Here is a 16,357-nt window from a genome sequence, read left to right on the forward strand (position 1 = left end):
GGCTCCATCGCCCTTTTGGACGGGTAGACAACTAAATGTGGTAGGCATGATGATGAACCGGTCAGAATTACCAAGGTCCGGAAACTGCCATGGGGCTGTGACCGGCAGGTCGTCAAGTAGACGGTGCTTGTTGGCGGCAAGAGATACGTGGCAATCCATGCTTCTCCTTTGCTGAGCAGAGCTTCCACCACGTTCTCTGCTGAACCCGAAACTATTTGGCAAATGCAGGACGGAGGAGCAGGACGATTTCTGCCTCGACAGGGGAGCGCTTCGGGACTTCCATCGGGCTTAGCAATCGGGCCAGAGTCAACAAAGGGGCCCAGACAGCGCATGTGAATAAAGTCCTTTAGGGACCTTCTCCCTACTCTGCCGCGTTCAACGTCGACTGACCACATTTTCTGGTCATTGTCACTTCTGCAGCGAACCACCAGTCAGACTCACTCCCAGTCTGCAGCATCTTCGTCGTGTTGGGAACAAGATGCCGAGGGGTATACCCAGCTACAAATCCGGCTTGGGTTATGGCCAAGAAATCGATAATCAGTAAGCACTGTCATTGAGTGTTGGTAAGTTTGGACGCTGAGAGAAACGGTCCAGGATACCCCTCAAATTCACGTCGTTCAGTGTCCCTTTGGTGTATGTCCTTTTCATCTTGATACAATGATTTTACTTATTGTAATCTTAGCATGCCATTCACCGCCAAGTTCGCAACTTCAACCTATGTCAAGACCGATCAACAGTCCATCTTCACGCGTACGGATAACGGCAGGATAGGAAAGCGGAAGAGGGAAGAAGAAGAAGAAGAAGAAGACGTTCGAGAAAGCACACCACCCCCTCAGGTCCGTTTCATATTCTTGTACATTGTTAACGCCCTCCTGAGAAAGTGTCTTTATAGGGACCGCGAGGGTCGAATATCATTGTCATACATCCCGGCACGCGCTACACCCGCGTTGGACTCGCGTCGAGTTTGACGCCGGCGACTATACCCAGTGTGGTTGCGCGGAAATCCGAGCATGCGGCAGAACAGCGGCACCCCAACGGAACGCCTCTGTCGCATGAATACGAGAGGAATAGACGCATCGAGAAGTCCAAGGCGCTCAAGGCAGACGGACTAATTGACGAGACTGTGGATGTTACGAATCCATTTGATTCGAACATCATCATGCAGGAAGACCAAAAACGGGTATGAGTTTCATATCCCCGTGGCAGCCTGTAAGCTGAGCCCGCTGTAGGCGAACAGTGTGCCTGCGCTGCGGAAAATGATGAGGCAGCGATTCGATCAATTAAAACTGCAGTGGTATCCGAATGCACATGTTAATGTGTTCAAGTCTAACTCTCATTCCCGTGCAAAACCAGTCGAAGAGAACTACGAAAGCCACAGGCCGAACTGGACGGTGCCAAACCCAGATGAGCACTTCATCGTGGGCCAGAGGGTGCGCCATGCAGTCGAGGCGTGTGCACGTGACTTGATATCTTCTCTTTAGGCGCTTGACCTTCCGGATCCGGCAGCTGCCGGTTATGAGCTACATTGGCCATTTTGTGGTGTCATGTTCGATATGAAGAACTACAAAGACCCGGCTATGTTGTTGAACGATGTAGAGACATTGTGGGAGGAGGCGATCAAGGAGGCGCTGAACATCCATCAACGCTCGTACAAGGTGAGCATGTGATTCCATCATCATCATAGCTTCACCGCCTCACTCTGCATAGCACTACTCTGTGATGCTGGTTATCCCTGATTGGTACGAATGGCATTACCTCAGAGATTCGGTGAATATTCTATTGCACAACATGGGGTTCCAGGCGGTATGTGTACAGCAAGAATCTGCCTGTGCTGCATATGGTTCTGGTCTAGGCAACGCATGTGTGGTGGACATGGGCGCCAAGAAGATCAGTATAGCATGCGTCGAGGACGGTTCTATCATGACGGAAACCCGGTAGGTGATATGCTGTGGGAAACCTCAACAATGATCTGACGAGATTAGAATGGTGCTGAATTATGGTGGAGATGATATCTCTCTGATCCTCAATACGATGTTGGAGCGCTGTCATTTCCCATTCGTTAAATTGGACCCTGGTTTACCTTGGGGATGGAAGATTCTGGAGGAAATCAAAACCGAGCATTGCACGCTTGCTGATGTATGTTCAAGGCTGTCCTCCAGAATGAAGGAAAGCTCATTGTTTGCAGAGATCTTTGATAACAAACTCTTGGGACATTGTCATACGTCTTCCCAACGAAACACCTCAAAAATACAAATTCTGGTTGTACGATGAGGTCATGGTTCCGCCGATGGTGAGAACATACTGCACTGCCCTTCGGGTCTGATCTTGATCGCGTTCGCAGCTTCTCTTTGAGCCCCGAGGACTTGAATGGGACGAGTCGATATGGAAGACAGCAAACCTCTATGATCCCGAGGTTGACGCATTCGGAGATCTTCCTCCTACTGGACCAGTAAGCCCCTTGGGTGCTTCGCGGGGTTATCTAAAGGAATCTGTAGACTCAGGCCATGGTTGGATCTACGGCGCATATAACTAATCAAACTATCGCGCACGAGCGACAAGAGGACGAAAAGCAACGAGAACACTTAGCTCGACACCAGGCTGCCTTGGAAGCTTGGAACAACAGTCGAATAATGGTTGAAGCACAGACACCGCCTGCGAACGGCGAAATCAGATCCTCGTCGCAGTTCTCGCGCCAGCAGACGCCTAACCCACAGACGCCAGGAAGTGGTACACCTCGGGGAAACCCGACACCGACTCAGCCGACCAATAATGTCGTCTGGCGGCCTCCTGTGTTAGTCGCAGCAGGTGATGTAGCCCCTACAACGAATGGCACGCATACAGCCAACTCTCCGAGCGAAGAGCGACATCCTCCGGGCTTGAACGCTACGATCAAGATTCCATCCATGACTTCACCAACTGTGGTCAACCATCAGCAGTCGCCTGCGCCATCTGGGCACATGGCGAATGGCACACGGCCTGATACTCCTGGTCCGCCACCCACGCTCACGCCATTTGTGCGAAGTCCTCCGCCGTTTTACGATATAGCATTTGAAGCGAGCAAGATCCCGCTCGATATCGCCATCTTCAATAGCACGCGGGCTGCATCGCACGTTGAGAAGTCAAGAAAATTCTTGCAATCCGTCTTACTCGTAGGCGGGGTGGCTCTTACTCAAAGTATTATTCCGCAGTTGGAGTCGAGGTAAGTTGGGCGCTACTGTCTTTACGCGTGTACTTCGGTTGCTAAGCGATTCTGTAGGTTGGCACACCTCGTGTCCCGTTATCTTCCTGGGTCAGACGACCGGGTCAAGCCGCAGGTAATAACGCCGAAAGACATGGATCCGCGAATCGTCGTGTGGAAGGGCGCAGCACTGTTTTCAAGGCTAGAGACCGCTTCTGACCTATGGATCAAGAATGATGAATGGGTATGTCTTGTTGTGCAAATCCGGGCAAGGTGGCTGACCGAAGCCTGATTTCTAGGAGTTGCTCGGTACCAGGGCTTTCAAGGAGAGGACGTTGTTCATATGAATTGTCATGTTATGTACTTCTTTGTCTTCTTTCTTATTCGGAATGTTGTGCGATCCCCTCGGCTAGATTCCAGGATTCCAGCCTGTGCACCGGCGTCATCAGGGGCAGTGAGGGCGGGATCAGTAGATGACATAAGAATGGCTGGTTCGCCGTGTGAGTGCGGGGGATCCCGAACACATGCATGAGAGCACGGGGCGCCCACCGGCACTTGAACACGCCGACCGGCTCATTCGGGAAGCCGGAGCCGAGCACGCGTGCGCAGCAGACAAGAAGAGCGGTGCATGCGGGGGAGAATTGTCCAGCCCGTAGATCTTGCAGATTACCCGCCTGTTAACCGTTCCTTCGAATCCGGAATGCGCCGCTGACGTGGTATTGAGAGGGACCTTGGCTGTGCGTTAGAGGGCGCACAATCCGCCCCATGACGTATGGACTACCCTGAGAGTGCCTTGGAGGGCGCTCTGTCGCCTGCTTGGCCCCTGCCAAAGAAAGGGTACAAGGTGGTGAAAATTTTAACTTTCTAAGGCATCCAGTGCCAGTAGGGGTCCAAAGGATAGAGGAGGGGACCAGGGTTCATCCGACCAGATTAGACATCGTATGATAGCTCACCCACCCGTCGCAACCAGGACAAGAGGGTGGTTTCGGGGAAAATTTTCACTTCGGACACCGGGGTGCGTTTGCTTGTAACTCAACTGCTGAATTGTCTGTGGCGGCTCCTCGGCGTGAATAACAGAGTACAGAGCTGCATATGCATATGTCTGCACGTCTCAGTATCATGTTCATTGTCTTTTGTTCCACGCAGGAGGAAGCCGAGTCATTTACATTCCTGGTTTCGGCGGGGATGGACTGGAATTTTTTCTGTGAGGTGGCTGAAGTGGACAGAGTTTGGAATCCGACTGCGAATCGAGCGTGTTGTGGTATGTGACGCAGCCTGACCAACTAGACAATCAGGGCGGAGATGCACTGTATGTGCCTTATGACACAGTATTGCCACTGGGTCAGAGTGATGAATCGCCGAGTCAGATAGATGAGAACTGATATGAAACGAGGATATGTACAATGATGAAGGGAGCTTGTTGAGGAGGTGTAGGTTGAGGATGTGCTCGGATTTGCGGATGAAGGCCGGGAAGGGGCGGGAAGCGGGAGCAATTGATTGTCCAGGAGGCTGTGTGATGTGTCTTAACGGAAGCATAAAAGAGAGTTTGTGGATATTGATGACGAGATGTGGGAAGGACAAGGCACACCGGTGCTTCTGTGCCCGCCGGTAGGATCGCCACTCGGGCCGAGGCTGTGTCCGACAGCGAAAAAGCACCGCAAAGTCGACGCTGATTCCTTATTCGGCTCTATGATCCACTTTTGGCGAATTGCAAACCCGACAGTCCGGTGAACTGGGTATAGGGCCCTTATCCCTTACATCGCCCTCTCTCCTGCACCGCAACATACCTCACACCTGCTTGGGTCATCCCTTCTGCAACTTTTTTTTACTCTTCCTCTCCCCCTCACAGCATTCTCCGGTCCACCATCCCCTCCGTCTTACCTACAGACAGCCGACAGCCGAACATGTTGCATATCATTCGTACAACCGGTAATGCACCGAGGCGCAACCTCCGGACTTGGCTTAGCGTAGGCTGTTCCCTCCAACTAGTCTTAAGGCACGCACCAGAACATTTCTCGCTTTCTCTTCGCCCCGCCCCCATCCACTAAACATTACAACACACGCTTACGCGCGCATTGTCCCGCGCAATTCCCTTAACGCCTATTATTCCCGCCTTCTCTATGGCGCTCATCTGCGAGCCATCTCCCTTTATACTCTCAACCGACGACGCCTCATCATCATCTGTTTCTCAGCTCTGCCTCTCCTCAGATCCTTTTGACCCCTCTGTCTTTGCTTTGTACATGGCTTGGCCCTCATCATCTGGTCAACAACAACAACAACCGGAACAAACTGGGGGGGGAAGCACTGGATCGTCTCGCGGAGGCAACGGCAGCATCCCTCTGTCGCCGCTCTCCGCATACACGGGCACGACCTCGAGCGGGGGTACCCCGCCCTCCCGCCTGACACCTGGCTCATCCAACTCGTCCGCGCTGTCGTACGCGTCAAGCGCACCCCGAACGGGCCTTGACAACGCGACGCGCTCTAGCGCTCCAGCGGAGTTTCAACTTCTGCACCCTAGTGGACGTGCCAATGGCGCTAGTCCATATCCGGCCCCCTATGGATATCGCCCTGCCCAAAACATTGAAGAGGGCACGAATCCGGCGCTCTACCATCCTGCCAGCGCCGCAGCACCCCCTCGTCCTTCTCACCCATTCTCCAACACAACGAGTTCACCATCGACCTACCGTGGCAGCTCCACATCACAGTCTTCGCGTGAGGCACAGTACTACTCCCCTTCTGGCGCATTGTATCCTGTTAGTCCGCCCGAACTGCTCTCTCCATCTTGGGGTCAACTCTCATTGTGTGACTTTCAGCCATCCTTCGATTCCGGCCCCGGCACCTACGACCCCGTGCCGTATGGATCGCTCAGCGGCAGCAGCGGTCCATCGCCGTACTCGAACAGAACAAGCCAAATGGCGCCCGGTTTGCACTTCACTTTCCCGCACGGCCCCAACAGCACCCCATCAGGCGACTCCGCCAACGACCCCTCCCCATCACCCCACTCCTCGGGCTCAGATTCCCCCATCTACTCTGGGTCATCTTCCGGCCTCAGCAGGCACCGCTCTCCTTCCAGAGCACATGATCCTAATGTTTCATTCCTGCCTCCTGTAGCACATATCCGGAAGCGCCCCAGGCGCAAGGCTGATGAGATTGAGCGTATCTACATCTGCGGCTTCGATGGGTGCCAAAAGAGGTACAGTAATCCCCCATTCCCTTTAATGTGATACTTATTTGGTCATACAGCTATGGAACACTCAATCATCTCAACGCCCACGTCAGGAATGCAAGCCATGGGGAGAAGCGCCGACCTGAGGGTGAGTCTTCGGGTCAACTCTTAGAGAAGATTCACCTGACTAATGACCTGTACAGAGTTCAGGGAGATACGTAATGCTTGGAAACGCAGGAAAGCCCACGAGGCACAGGAGGCACAGGCCGCCGCCGTTGCTGCTCAGGCTGCCGAGGACCAGCGCCAGCGTGCCTCGGGGGCTGGGATGACCGGTCCTTCTGGAATGCGTTCCGCACAGCCTGTGCGCCGCCCCACCGGAGAGGACTATGCGTCTCAAGGCTTCATGGCTCACCGCCAGCAACATGCCCCCGGCCTCGGGCTGCCCCCAATGCCTCAGCTGGCTCATCCCCGCGTGCCTGGCCCCAGTATGGACCCCCAAGGGTACCCCTTCCCGCCATCACTACCTTCTGCCAGCCTCTCTCCCTACTCAACGCGCGGCCCCTCCGCGCCGTGGACCCCAGCGGATAGGCCATCAATGGTCTCCCCGTACATGGAGTCCCCTGTGCAGGATCCGAACCAGTACTTTGGCCAGCCTATCCGCGTGCCGCAGACGCCGTCCGGATTCGCTCCCGCAGGGAGTCCACGCGGTCCCCAAAGCATGTTAGACTACCCTTCGCGGCAGGGCACCAGTGGGACATACCCGCCATATCCCCGTGATTCTTCCCGTCAGTAAATACTCATCAAGATCGAAATAAACCAGAGATCCAAAGAAATCTCCTTGTCCGTGTCATCAAAGTTATGGCTCACGAATCCCCACGTCTCTCCTGTTCTCAGGTATGATAGGCTGACTGCGTCTTCTCAAACGGACTAATTGTCTTATTATGTGCGTTGTTCTTTGGCGCTCAAAACCGCTATGTACACGTAGAACGCGCTCCTTCTGTGTATTACGTTGAAGTTTGTGTGACTTGCCAAGATCCCGATCTATTGCTCTAGGTTATTGAATACCTTACACTAGGTGCCCAGAGTATTTATCAAAAGTAGGTCAATGAAAGGGTCGATGTTCCCCACTCCAGAAATGAGCCCACGTCCACCTCTGGGAGAAAATTTTCCAGCTTGTTCCCCTATGACCAACCTATAGCCTTGTAGGGTCTAGCGCGAAACGCTAAAGTTGACCACCATAATTCGGGAGCAATCGCTCTTGGAAGGCGGGTCTGCGTGGCAGTTATCGTCTCGGTGTTAGAGAGCAGACAATGCCGACACTCAGAATCAGAAGCAGGCCCAGGGAGGGCTGCTTTCTTTACTGTAGTCCCGTTATTGGACTCCACATGCTTATGTGGTTAGCGTACCTAAGCGTGGCCTTCTGGCTTCGCTCTTTGTCCGGGCCGTATCACCACCGGTGGAGCTACTGCAAGACTGTGGCTATTAGTCCAACAATCACCCGGGAATGAGTCAATGAATAGCAGGAATTGCCAATGGTTAGAAAACATGGCTTCACGGCTTCAGACAACTTGAAATTGCCGGCATCGGAATCGCATCCAACACGCCAGAATGACGTGTGAACCGACTCTCTGAGCTGAGGAATGGTGATATGCCGAAATGAGTCTCTATTTGAGCCAATAGTGTGCGTGCTCACTAATGCGGACCATGGCCAAAACGGTCTGGGCGACGGGACAGCCGGGCGCCGCGGAAGATACCGCCGAGTCGGACATGTCCATCGGCGTTTGCATGCCCATTGAATTCTGGAAACTATAGTAGACGAACCAATCGACTACTTCGGAGTGATTGGCCACTAGTCTACTCTTCTTTCTTGAGCATGCGGCGATCTCTGATACTATCGCGTTCTACCAGCATCAAGGATCCGCAAGAACAGCTAGCAGGGGTTCCGGAGAAAAGGTGGTTGTGGGTCTGGTCCAGGTTCCGAGGCATTCGGTTTATGGTTACTAACCTGGTGATTCGCATTGAGGAGAAACAAAGGTCAGAAGAACAAGCGCGGTTGTCGAAGATCCCGCAAGTGCTAGCAGAAAGTCGGCAAGCCCATTCCCTGTGATTCTCGTTCTCAGTGATCAGACCCAACAGAATTTTGGTAACTTTCCTTGATGTAGCAGGCGGTGGTCCACATTCTGGGGTTATTATAACTTCCGGCGCTAACTCGCAAGGCTAAATCAAGCTCAGACCATCTTGATAACATCGGAAAGCGACTTACAAGAATATGAAGGGCCATCTCCGAAATGTTGCACGCGCTTTTCAGAGCTTCTTTTCGTCCTCGAACGAACAACAGTCAAGAATATCGGTACATTTGAGGAACATACCTTCCAATCGGCGGTGCAAGTCCAGAAACCCCAACAACAATCAAAAAGACCCTTTCCCGGGAATGGATGGCTGATTGTCAGATTCTGATCTGTTGTGTCCAGACTCGTGAACGGTGGCAAACAGCTGACTCCTGGTACTTTTATGGTCATGCTTCAAAGCAAGCCCCCATAACCATGGATTCACACACCTATCATATGGGTCTCCATTACTAGCGGGAACATCGGCTCTGAATCCGGCATCCCAGAGAGGATCAGGATGTGGCATTTTGCCGATATAGGGCACTGCTCGGCCGGGCGATAAGATCCTCCCAAATGCGGACCTGTCACGCTTAACGATTTCCAGAACAGCTGGCAAGAAACAAATTCATATCTTCTTGAAATTTTCTGGAAAACTCGTACCGTGTTCTTGTAGTGATCCATGACTGGAAGGAAGAAATCCCTTATTGTCACTACACCACACAACTGGTGATTGCCTCTGCCGGGAAAGAGGAACAGATGGATCGAGGTGGATCTCAGAAACATCATTTCATGCGTCAATCCATTTTCCGCCCCCTTTGCGTGTTGTTGTCGATAGTCCCACACTTGAATCCGTGCTGACACAATCTCCCTGATGGCATTGACAGATGAGGAGTGTGATCACTCTGGGGGCTTAGTACGAAGAACAAAAGCAATCAAGATCCCAAAGTTTGCCGATATCAAAAAAGATGTGTCGTATTTGCATAGACTAACAAGAGAGAAAAGACAGAGTGAGAGTACTGGTAAATGCACAACCACATTTTTCAGTGCAGCTCGAGCTTCTTACCGCGTGTCACGGGCGTATTTGACGTCAGTCATGTGCAAGACCCTGATGACATCGCCTCTGAGCTCGTACATATTGACGACCACACAACTGCTGTGATTATTGACCTCTCAGTGACTGTACTGAAATATTGTATTTGAAAACCAACTTGCAAGTTTGTATCCCTATCACGTCAATGACGTCCCTCGCCAACCTCCCCGTTGAGGTGCTGCTAGATCAGCTGATAACCTTCCTTCCGCTCGCCGACCTTGCCCATCTTGGCGCAACAAATCGATTCTTCCACGCGCTATGCAATGATGACATACTATGGAAGCGCAAGTTAATCGAGGACTTCAACTATTCAAAGGTGATGGATGCGCGGACAAGCGGGTACAAAACTCTGTACAAAGGAATGAAGCAGCCTAAGGTCTATGTCTGGGGGTAAGTGCATGTCTTCCTGAGGATCTCATCCTGACATACAACTTAGATCCGTCGACAACGGTCGTTTGGGACTCTCGTCTGAAGAGCTTTATAAGAGCGTGGTGCGCGCGTGCGGTGGTGTGCCTCGGCCTACAGAGCTGGAGTTGTTCGCTCGGAAGGGGATACGCATTGTGCAGCTTAGCGCGGGTGGATGGTCGTTCCATGCGCTGGACTCGACTGGAACGTTGTGGGTCTGGGGACAGCTGAATGCAGAAGGTGGATGATGTTATATGTGATTCGGTCCCAGATATGCTCACATTTTCTCTGTATAGTCGCCGCGTTTCAGGGTGATCCCTTCTCACACCCTGGGCGACGCGCCGTTGTACCCCACCGTCTCGTCTTTGCGGACGACATCAAGTTCCGCAGCATTTCCAGTGGTCGCAATCACGCATCGGCCCTTGATTCACGGGGCAACGTCTGGACAATTCGTTCCTGGGGCCGGCCATATCGAGTCATTTCGTCACAGCTTTCGAGAGTGATTCAGATCTCATGCGGCTGGGCCTTCAGCGCAGCACTAACAGAGGATGGAGAAGTGCACGTGTGGTGGCCCAGAAGCGGTGAGTTTTCTCGCATAGCCGAAGAATATGACGCCGCGCATGGACCACCGGGAGAAACAGCGAGCCACCGAGAGGGTTTGATCACTGCCGAGGCCTGGGAGCTCCGTGCAGATCCTTTGGAGCTGCCGACGTTGGGATCGATTCAGGATCCCAGGGGTGCAGCAGCAACCGAACCACTCAAGATCGTCCAGATCGCATGTGGGAGAGACTTCGTGGTCGCTTTGACAAATGCGAACCAAGTGCTGAAGATCGACTTAGGCGGAGGTGATGCCGCCGATGGATTCGATATGCTAAGGCAGAGCTTCAGACATGGAAGGCGATGGGAATATGTGCGTCATTCTAAGAGCCGTGACAGAGATGCCATACTGATGGTTTTCAGCTGCCCCTGTTCAGCGAGGCAAAACGAGTTGCGATGCTGCCCGCATTTCAATCTGGTGCTGTCGCTGTAGCCGAGGACATGCGCATCACTCACGTCTCAGCTCAATTCAATACCTTTGTGGCCTACTCGACTGGATCTACTTCTATCGTACTCATGGGAAACCAAAGCACTCAGCCTGACATATCCCCTACCGTGATTCCGGCGCTGCAGCATCGAGATGTCATCTCCGTCGTTCTGGGCGATTACCATCGTGCTGCTCTCACGGCGCAGGGTGAGCTCCTCACCTGGGGCTCATTCTCTCAAGGTGCACTGGGTCTAGGAGATCCATATACTCTCGATCCTGGAACACCTGGAGGATTCCGTACGTTTCGCGATCGAGACTTGGCACAGCGTGTTCATGGACCTCCGCCAGACGTGGAGGAGCCCACGAAAGTGAGCTTCCATCACGGGCAAGAAGATGCCAGCCCCACCTTCTGCTTCTCTGTTGTCGCGGCTGGGTGGCATGTTGGGGCTTTAGTACTGGACTTAGAAGAAAAGAGAGCCGAACCGCCGCGTGATGCCGTTCATTCATCCATACCCCACGGCGGCGAGCCTCCCCTTGAACATGACCCAGAAGATCCTTCAATCCCCGGGAGTTTCACTCGTTCTGGTGCCCCCGCCGGTTCGCTCGTGCGGGGTGGACTGCCTTATACTGGTTCGCCGGTGGGCCAGCATACGGCTGATGGGAGGTTCGAGCCCCAAGAGCCAGACTTGACGCGTGCTATGGGATTGTATGGGGTCAGGTTTGGGTATGCGGCGCGAGGGATGCTGAGGGGCTCGCATCCGAGGGGAAATTGAATGAAGATGCGGCGGTATACCGACAATGCAATGATGTAGAACTGATTGTAAACTATGCCTTTGTTGATTGTAGTGCAGACTGAATATGCAATAAGACAATATGGACGTCGACACACACGCGCAGGCGCCCAACCATTTTCAGGTGTCCTTGAGGGTCCGCTAAATGTGTGCACTCTGCTGTTGACATCGGCAAATACTCCACTCCAAGTTGGCTATCTCTCTGGTGCGCATCTTCGCGCAATCCGCCTATCGTCCGCGGTATATATTACCACCATATAAGCACTGTGTAATCCGCACATCATTTGCTCGCGCCTGGACCTTCAAACGGCGAGACCTTCGCGAGATGCAAGCTGAGGGGCTGAAGAGGGATATGGATGTACAAGATACTGAAGAGCCAGCTGCGAAGAAGATGCGGCTGGATTCTGGTTCTGAAGCCTCTGGATCAGCAGCCCTTTCTGAAGAGGGGAATAGTGTCTCTACCGACCTGCTTGCCACTTCCCAACCTTCATCCTCCAAGGAAGCAGACCACAAGTCCAAAGCGAAGCAAGCAAAATCACAGCGAATCAAGGCTCAGCAGCGGGCATACGCTGAGAAACGAGGCAGGAACCACTGGGCACCCCGGGAGCCTCGTGAGTCTAAGGAAGAGGAAGAGGGAGAGGAAGGGAAACGACTGCCTAAGCGGAAGGTGGCTCTGTTGATCGGTTTCTGTGGTACTGGATGTCATGGGATGCAGTAGTGCGTTGCTCTTTTATCTGACGGGAATGACCACTGGTTCTGAGCGAGGACAGTAATCCTCCACATAGGACGATCGAGGGCATCTTATTCGACGCTCTGGTAAAAGCGGGCTGCGTCAGCGCAGACAACGCAGACGATCCAACAAAGGCACGTCCCCTCCCCCCTCCGCAAACCGATAACCCCAACCAACAAGGCCCAGGTCGCTCTTTCCCGCGCAGCGAGGACGGATACGGGTGTGCACGCCGCAGGCAACCTGGTGAGCATGAAGATCATCCGTGAGCCGGAGGGTGTGGCGGACGTCATGCGTGCTGTGAACGTGCACTTGCCGCCCGAGGTCAGGCTATGGGGGATCGTCCGCACCGCCAATAACTTCATGGCCAGGACGTGCGTTATCATTCATGACCTTCAGAGTGAAGGGTGCTGATGCGTTTGATGCGATGGGCAGGTCGTGCGATAGCAGAGTGTACGAGTACCTCTTCCCGTCGTATATGCTCCTCCCGCCAAAACCGGGCACGAAGATGGCAGCCCAGGTCCGGTCAGACAGGGCCCTCTCGGACGAGACGTTTGCGCAAGTCGAGCCTGGAGAGGCACACCCGTTCTGGGCTACGGAGGAGGGGGACGAGCTACAGCGGAAGAGGGCGTGGAGAGTCGGGCTGGAGGAGATGACCCGGCTTGGAGAGCTGATCAAGGTTTTCGAAGGGACGCAGTATGTGTGCCTGCTCGAACGACAAACATTGCTCTCATTATCCTTGGCAGTAATTTCTGGAACTATACCGTCGGAAAGGAGTTTAAGGAGAAGACCGTCAAGCGGTATATGATGAGCCTGGAAGTGCGAGATCCGCAGGTGGTGGGGGACATGGAATGGATCAGCGTAAAGTTCCACGGTCAGAGCTTTATGCTGCACCAAATTGTGCGTTCTCCCCAACCCTCCCAAACGCCCCCGTTCTCCGTCCCGGCCAGCTGACCACACACAGCGCAAAATGATAAGCATGGCCATCCTCGTCTCTCGCGGCCACTGTCCGCCCTCACTAATCCTCGAATCCTTCGGCCCGACACGTATCGCCATCCCCAAAGCGCCTGCCCTTGGGCTGCTACTCGAGTCTCCGCAGTTTGGGGCGTATAACGCGCATATGCGGGAGCGGAATCAGCAGCTGGATAAGAGGCGCGAGGCGGGGAAGGAGGTGGTTATGCAGGATTATAGAGATGGGATCGACTGGGAGGAGTATACGCCGTTGATGGAGGAGTTTAAGAGGGTGATGATATATGAGCGGCTGAGGGAGAGGGAGAAGGAGACGGCTACGTGAGTTCTTTCCTGCGTGGGTGCTGCGGGAGTTTGCTGAAGCAGTGGGGGATGGACAAGGTTCGACCTCTGGCTGCAGGCGGTGGACTCCTACCCCGGGTACGAACTGGGCTTCCTCAATAGGAAAGGGATGATTCCTGTGGAGAGTGTGATACTGGGCAAGGGGAGAGTGAATGGGATGAGGTATGATGTGGAACGGAGGTTGCGCAAGGCGGAGGAGGTTGCTGGGGCGGAGGGGGCGATGGATGTGGATGTGGATGCTGAGGAGGAGGATGAGGATGCAGAGGATGCACGACTGGGGAATGGGGAGGAGATGGAGGGCTGATCTGCTCTGGTTATCAATTAGATTCGCATCGGCATCATACACGGTTTGCATAGGTTGTTGTATTTCTCCCCCGTCGTCCCCCACGCGCTAATCCTGAAGATATTTCCACATCGTCATCCGTTCCCTCATATCCAGTCTCTCCCCATCGACCACAAACCTCCCATCCCCCAGATGATGAAACGTCCTCTTCTCCTCCCTCTGGTCATTGATCCACGCCCGGACAGGCTCCAGCACCCAGAGGCTGTACTTGCGCACCAAAGTCCTGTCCTTGACTCGGCACTCGATGTTCGCCAGTGCCTCTCCTACGAGAGGAGGGCTGACCACCTCGGCAGGCAGAGGAGTAAGACCGAACTTGGACCACTTATCCACCTGTGCACCAGAGCAGTTCCCGATATCCACTACTTGTTGGGCGAGGTCCACCCCGGGGACGGAAACGACGCATTCCCCCGTCTGTTTCAGGGCGGAGAAGGAATGATCCCATTCTCCAAGGGAGAGCGCGATTAGGGGAGGGTCGTGTTGGAGGGCCATGTGGAAGCCGCAGGTCATGAGGTTTGCTCGGGGGTGTGAGGGGGAAGAGCTGGAGCTGGAGGAGGAGGAGGAGGGTGGGAGGGTGGAGATGAGGATGACTGGCCCGGATTCGAGTAGTCTGTGGGTGTTTGTAGGTGGGTAGGGGAGGAGGTGGGCTGCTCTGCGTATTGCTGCTGCGTTGATGTTGTCGTTGGCGTCTGTGTCGTCTGTGTCTGTTTGATGTGGGTTGGAGGGATGGGAAAGTTTGCGTTGTTTGCGTGGTGGCATCGAGATGGAATGAAGTGACTCTTTCCACTCTACACGGACATTATATTGTAATGAAACGACGTCACTGATATCAGACCCTGAACGCCCTCTTTTACTCTCTCATCACTTTTAACAATGAATGGCTATATATCACCTGGTTATTCAAGAAGAGTACCGTTATATCCAGTTCCACCTCCAAATAAATCAACCTCCAAAGGGATAACAATTACAGTATCACCACAACCTCAACCTCAACCACCTCAACCACAACGTCCACCCTCCCGTATCCTCACATCTCAACCAACCCAACGATACATATTCACCTACGCCCTCCTCTCCCACTCGCACATCCTCTCCCTCTCACCCCACGCCCAATTCCTCTCCCTCGCCCATCTCCGCGGTTTCAAGTTCCTCATCTCCCCTCGCGGGCTTGCCAACCTCGTCCTCTCAGCCCCCGATTCCGTCTGGGGGGCCGTATGGCTCCTCCCCCCCTCAGAGGAGCGAGGGCTAGAGAACGCACAACCTGGGTATGAGAAGTACGAGCTGGCAGTACACCTTCATCCGAGCAGGGAAGAACTCCTCTGTCAACTATACGTCGACCCCATTCCTGGAACCGGACTTCCTTCTCCCGCCTATATCGAGCAATTCAACCTCGGTCTACGGGACACACCCCTCCCCCCGGAATACGTGAAGAACGTTATAAGGCGCTGGATACCTCCTCCTCCAGTAGGGATCCCTACGGCGCAAGAGGAGCCCGCGCGCTGTTATTTCGCTTATGGGACGGAGATGGCCCTGTGCGTTCTTGGGCAGACAGCACCTGGTGCTCGGGCGCTAGACAGTGCGCTCCTGCCTGGATATAGGTGGGTGGTGGGGAGGGACGGGAAGCCGAATGTGCGCCCTGAGAGGGGGAGCGCGGTCTGGGGGATGGTGAGTAGCGTGACGAGGGAGGATGAGCGGGCGCTGGATAGGCAGTTTTTGTCCGGAGGGAGGGGAAGAAGGGCTGAGGAAGTTGAGCTCTCGAATGGGAGAGGAGTGGTTAGGTGTTTCTTTTATCTTGATCTTACTTCTAGGCGGGAGGCATTGCCTGACCCTGCTGTGGGGGAGGAGCTGGTAAAGGGCATGCAGGAAGCGGTTTGGGAGGCGAAGTTGCCGACGGAGTGGGTCGAGCAAGTCGTCAGGCCTTGGTTGTTCCCCTCTGCTGCTGGACAGTGAGCTCCAACAGGGCGAGTGTGAAGGTGTATGAGAAGGGGGATGGCAGAAGAGAGATATCGATCACTGTTGTTGTACTTCTATAGATACAGGACATTCATGTGTCAATAAATCGTTCGGTCGTAACACGTCAATTGAACAACCTCTAACGCTCATGTTTCCCAAACAGGTTAAAGCTCCTCTTATGCGCAGGTGCGCTCTTCGGCCACCCCTGCCCTCCCTGCGCAGACCCATACTGCTCCCTCACCCGATCATAATTATCGTACCCAT

The 16,357-nt window shown here is 53.9% G+C and overlaps 6 protein-coding genes across 6 annotated transcripts; 5 read left to right on the forward strand and 1 right to left on the reverse strand.

Annotated features, from left to right (window-relative positions):
- Positions 1-478: 478 nt before the first annotated feature.
- On the forward strand, positions 479-3,525 carry DACRYDRAFT_105800 (actin-like ATPase domain-containing protein; the record flags this gene model as incomplete). Its single annotated transcript, XM_040768143.1, has 13 exons — positions 479-540; positions 595-633; positions 683-836; positions 893-1,180; positions 1,230-1,430; positions 1,482-1,655; positions 1,708-1,934; positions 1,983-2,136; positions 2,186-2,290; positions 2,342-2,449; positions 2,496-3,199; positions 3,257-3,422; positions 3,478-3,525. The coding sequence occupies 13 exons, from the start codon at positions 479-481 to the stop codon at positions 3,523-3,525; spliced, it is 2,430 nt and encodes an 809-aa protein (XP_040630531.1).
- A 1,773-nt stretch (positions 3,526-5,298) lies between these two features.
- Positions 5,299-7,160, forward strand: DACRYDRAFT_99224 (uncharacterized protein; the record flags this gene model as incomplete). The annotated part of the gene is made up of 3 exons (XM_040777579.1): positions 5,299-6,371; positions 6,422-6,492; positions 6,548-7,160. 3 exons carry the CDS (start codon positions 5,299-5,301, stop codon positions 7,135-7,137), a joined length of 1,734 nt encoding a protein of 577 aa, XP_040630532.1. The 3' UTR covers positions 7,138-7,160.
- Positions 7,161-9,591: 2,431 nt separating this feature from the next.
- DACRYDRAFT_21159 (RCC1/BLIP-II) lies at positions 9,592-11,835 on the forward strand. The gene is made up of 4 exons (XM_040772263.1): positions 9,592-9,932; positions 9,979-10,187; positions 10,244-10,857; positions 10,908-11,835. The coding sequence occupies exons 1-4, from the start codon at positions 9,688-9,690 to the stop codon at positions 11,742-11,744; spliced, it is 1,905 nt and encodes a 634-aa protein (XP_040630533.1). The 5' UTR covers positions 9,592-9,687; the 3' UTR covers positions 11,745-11,835.
- Positions 11,836-11,931: 96 nt separating this feature from the next.
- DACRYDRAFT_21160 (tRNA pseudouridine synthase) lies at positions 11,932-13,627 on the forward strand. Its single transcript, XM_040772264.1, has 5 exons — positions 11,932-12,479; positions 12,533-12,626; positions 12,679-12,863; positions 12,925-13,185; positions 13,236-13,627. Exons 1-5 carry the CDS (start codon positions 12,154-12,156, stop codon positions 13,441-13,443), a joined length of 1,074 nt encoding a protein of 357 aa, XP_040630534.1. The 5' UTR covers positions 11,932-12,153; the 3' UTR covers positions 13,444-13,627.
- A 493-nt stretch (positions 13,628-14,120) lies between these two features.
- On the reverse strand, positions 14,121-14,737 carry DACRYDRAFT_21161 (uncharacterized protein). Its single transcript, XM_040772265.1, has one exon. It carries the CDS (start codon positions 14,630-14,632, stop codon positions 14,192-14,194), a length of 441 nt encoding a protein of 146 aa, XP_040630535.1. The 5' UTR covers positions 14,633-14,737; the 3' UTR covers positions 14,121-14,191.
- A 276-nt stretch (positions 14,738-15,013) lies between these two features.
- Positions 15,014-16,090, forward strand: DACRYDRAFT_105805 (uncharacterized protein; the record flags this gene model as incomplete). Its single annotated transcript, XM_040768144.1, has 1 exon — positions 15,014-16,090. The coding sequence occupies one exon, from the start codon at positions 15,014-15,016 to the stop codon at positions 16,088-16,090; it is 1,077 nt and encodes a 358-aa protein (XP_040630536.1).
- Between the last annotated feature and the right edge of the window lie 267 nt (positions 16,091-16,357).

This window comes from Dacryopinax primogenitus (genome assembly GCF_000292625.1).
Source record: "Dacryopinax primogenitus strain DJM-731 SS1 chromosome Unknown DACRYscaffold_5, whole genome shotgun sequence".
Classification (NCBI taxonomy): domain Eukaryota; kingdom Fungi; phylum Basidiomycota; class Dacrymycetes; order Dacrymycetales; family Dacrymycetaceae; genus Dacryopinax; species Dacryopinax primogenitus.

What these genes read in the sequence shown, in the direction of transcription:
- DACRYDRAFT_21159 (XM_040772263.1), top strand. Translation starts at nt 9,688, where the DNA reads ATGACGTCCCTCGCCAACCTCCCCGTTGAGGTGCTGCTAGATCAGCTG. An exon ending in GGGACAGCTGAATGCAGAAG is followed by an intron (nt 10,188 to 10,243) that starts GTGGATGATGTT and finishes TTCTCTGTATAG; the next exon opens with TCGCCGCGTTTCAGGGTGAT. An exon ending in ATGGAAGGCGATGGGAATAT is followed by an intron (nt 10,858 to 10,907) that starts GTGCGTCATTCT and finishes GATGGTTTTCAG; the next exon opens with CTGCCCCTGTTCAGCGAGGC.
- DACRYDRAFT_21160 (XM_040772264.1), top strand. Translation starts at nt 12,154, where the DNA reads ATGCGGCTGGATTCTGGTTCTGAAGCCTCTGGATCAGCAGCCCTTTCT. An exon ending in GGATGTCATGGGATGCAGTA is followed by an intron (nt 12,480 to 12,532) that starts GTGCGTTGCTCT and finishes GAGCGAGGACAG; the next exon opens with TAATCCTCCACATAGGACGA. An exon ending in AAGGTTTTCGAAGGGACGCA is followed by an intron (nt 13,186 to 13,235) that starts GTATGTGTGCCT and finishes TATCCTTGGCAG; the next exon opens with TAATTTCTGGAACTATACCG.
- DACRYDRAFT_21161 (XM_040772265.1), bottom strand. Translation starts at nt 14,632, where the DNA reads ATGGCCCTCCAACACGACCCTCCCCTAATCGCGCTCTCCCTTGGAGAA.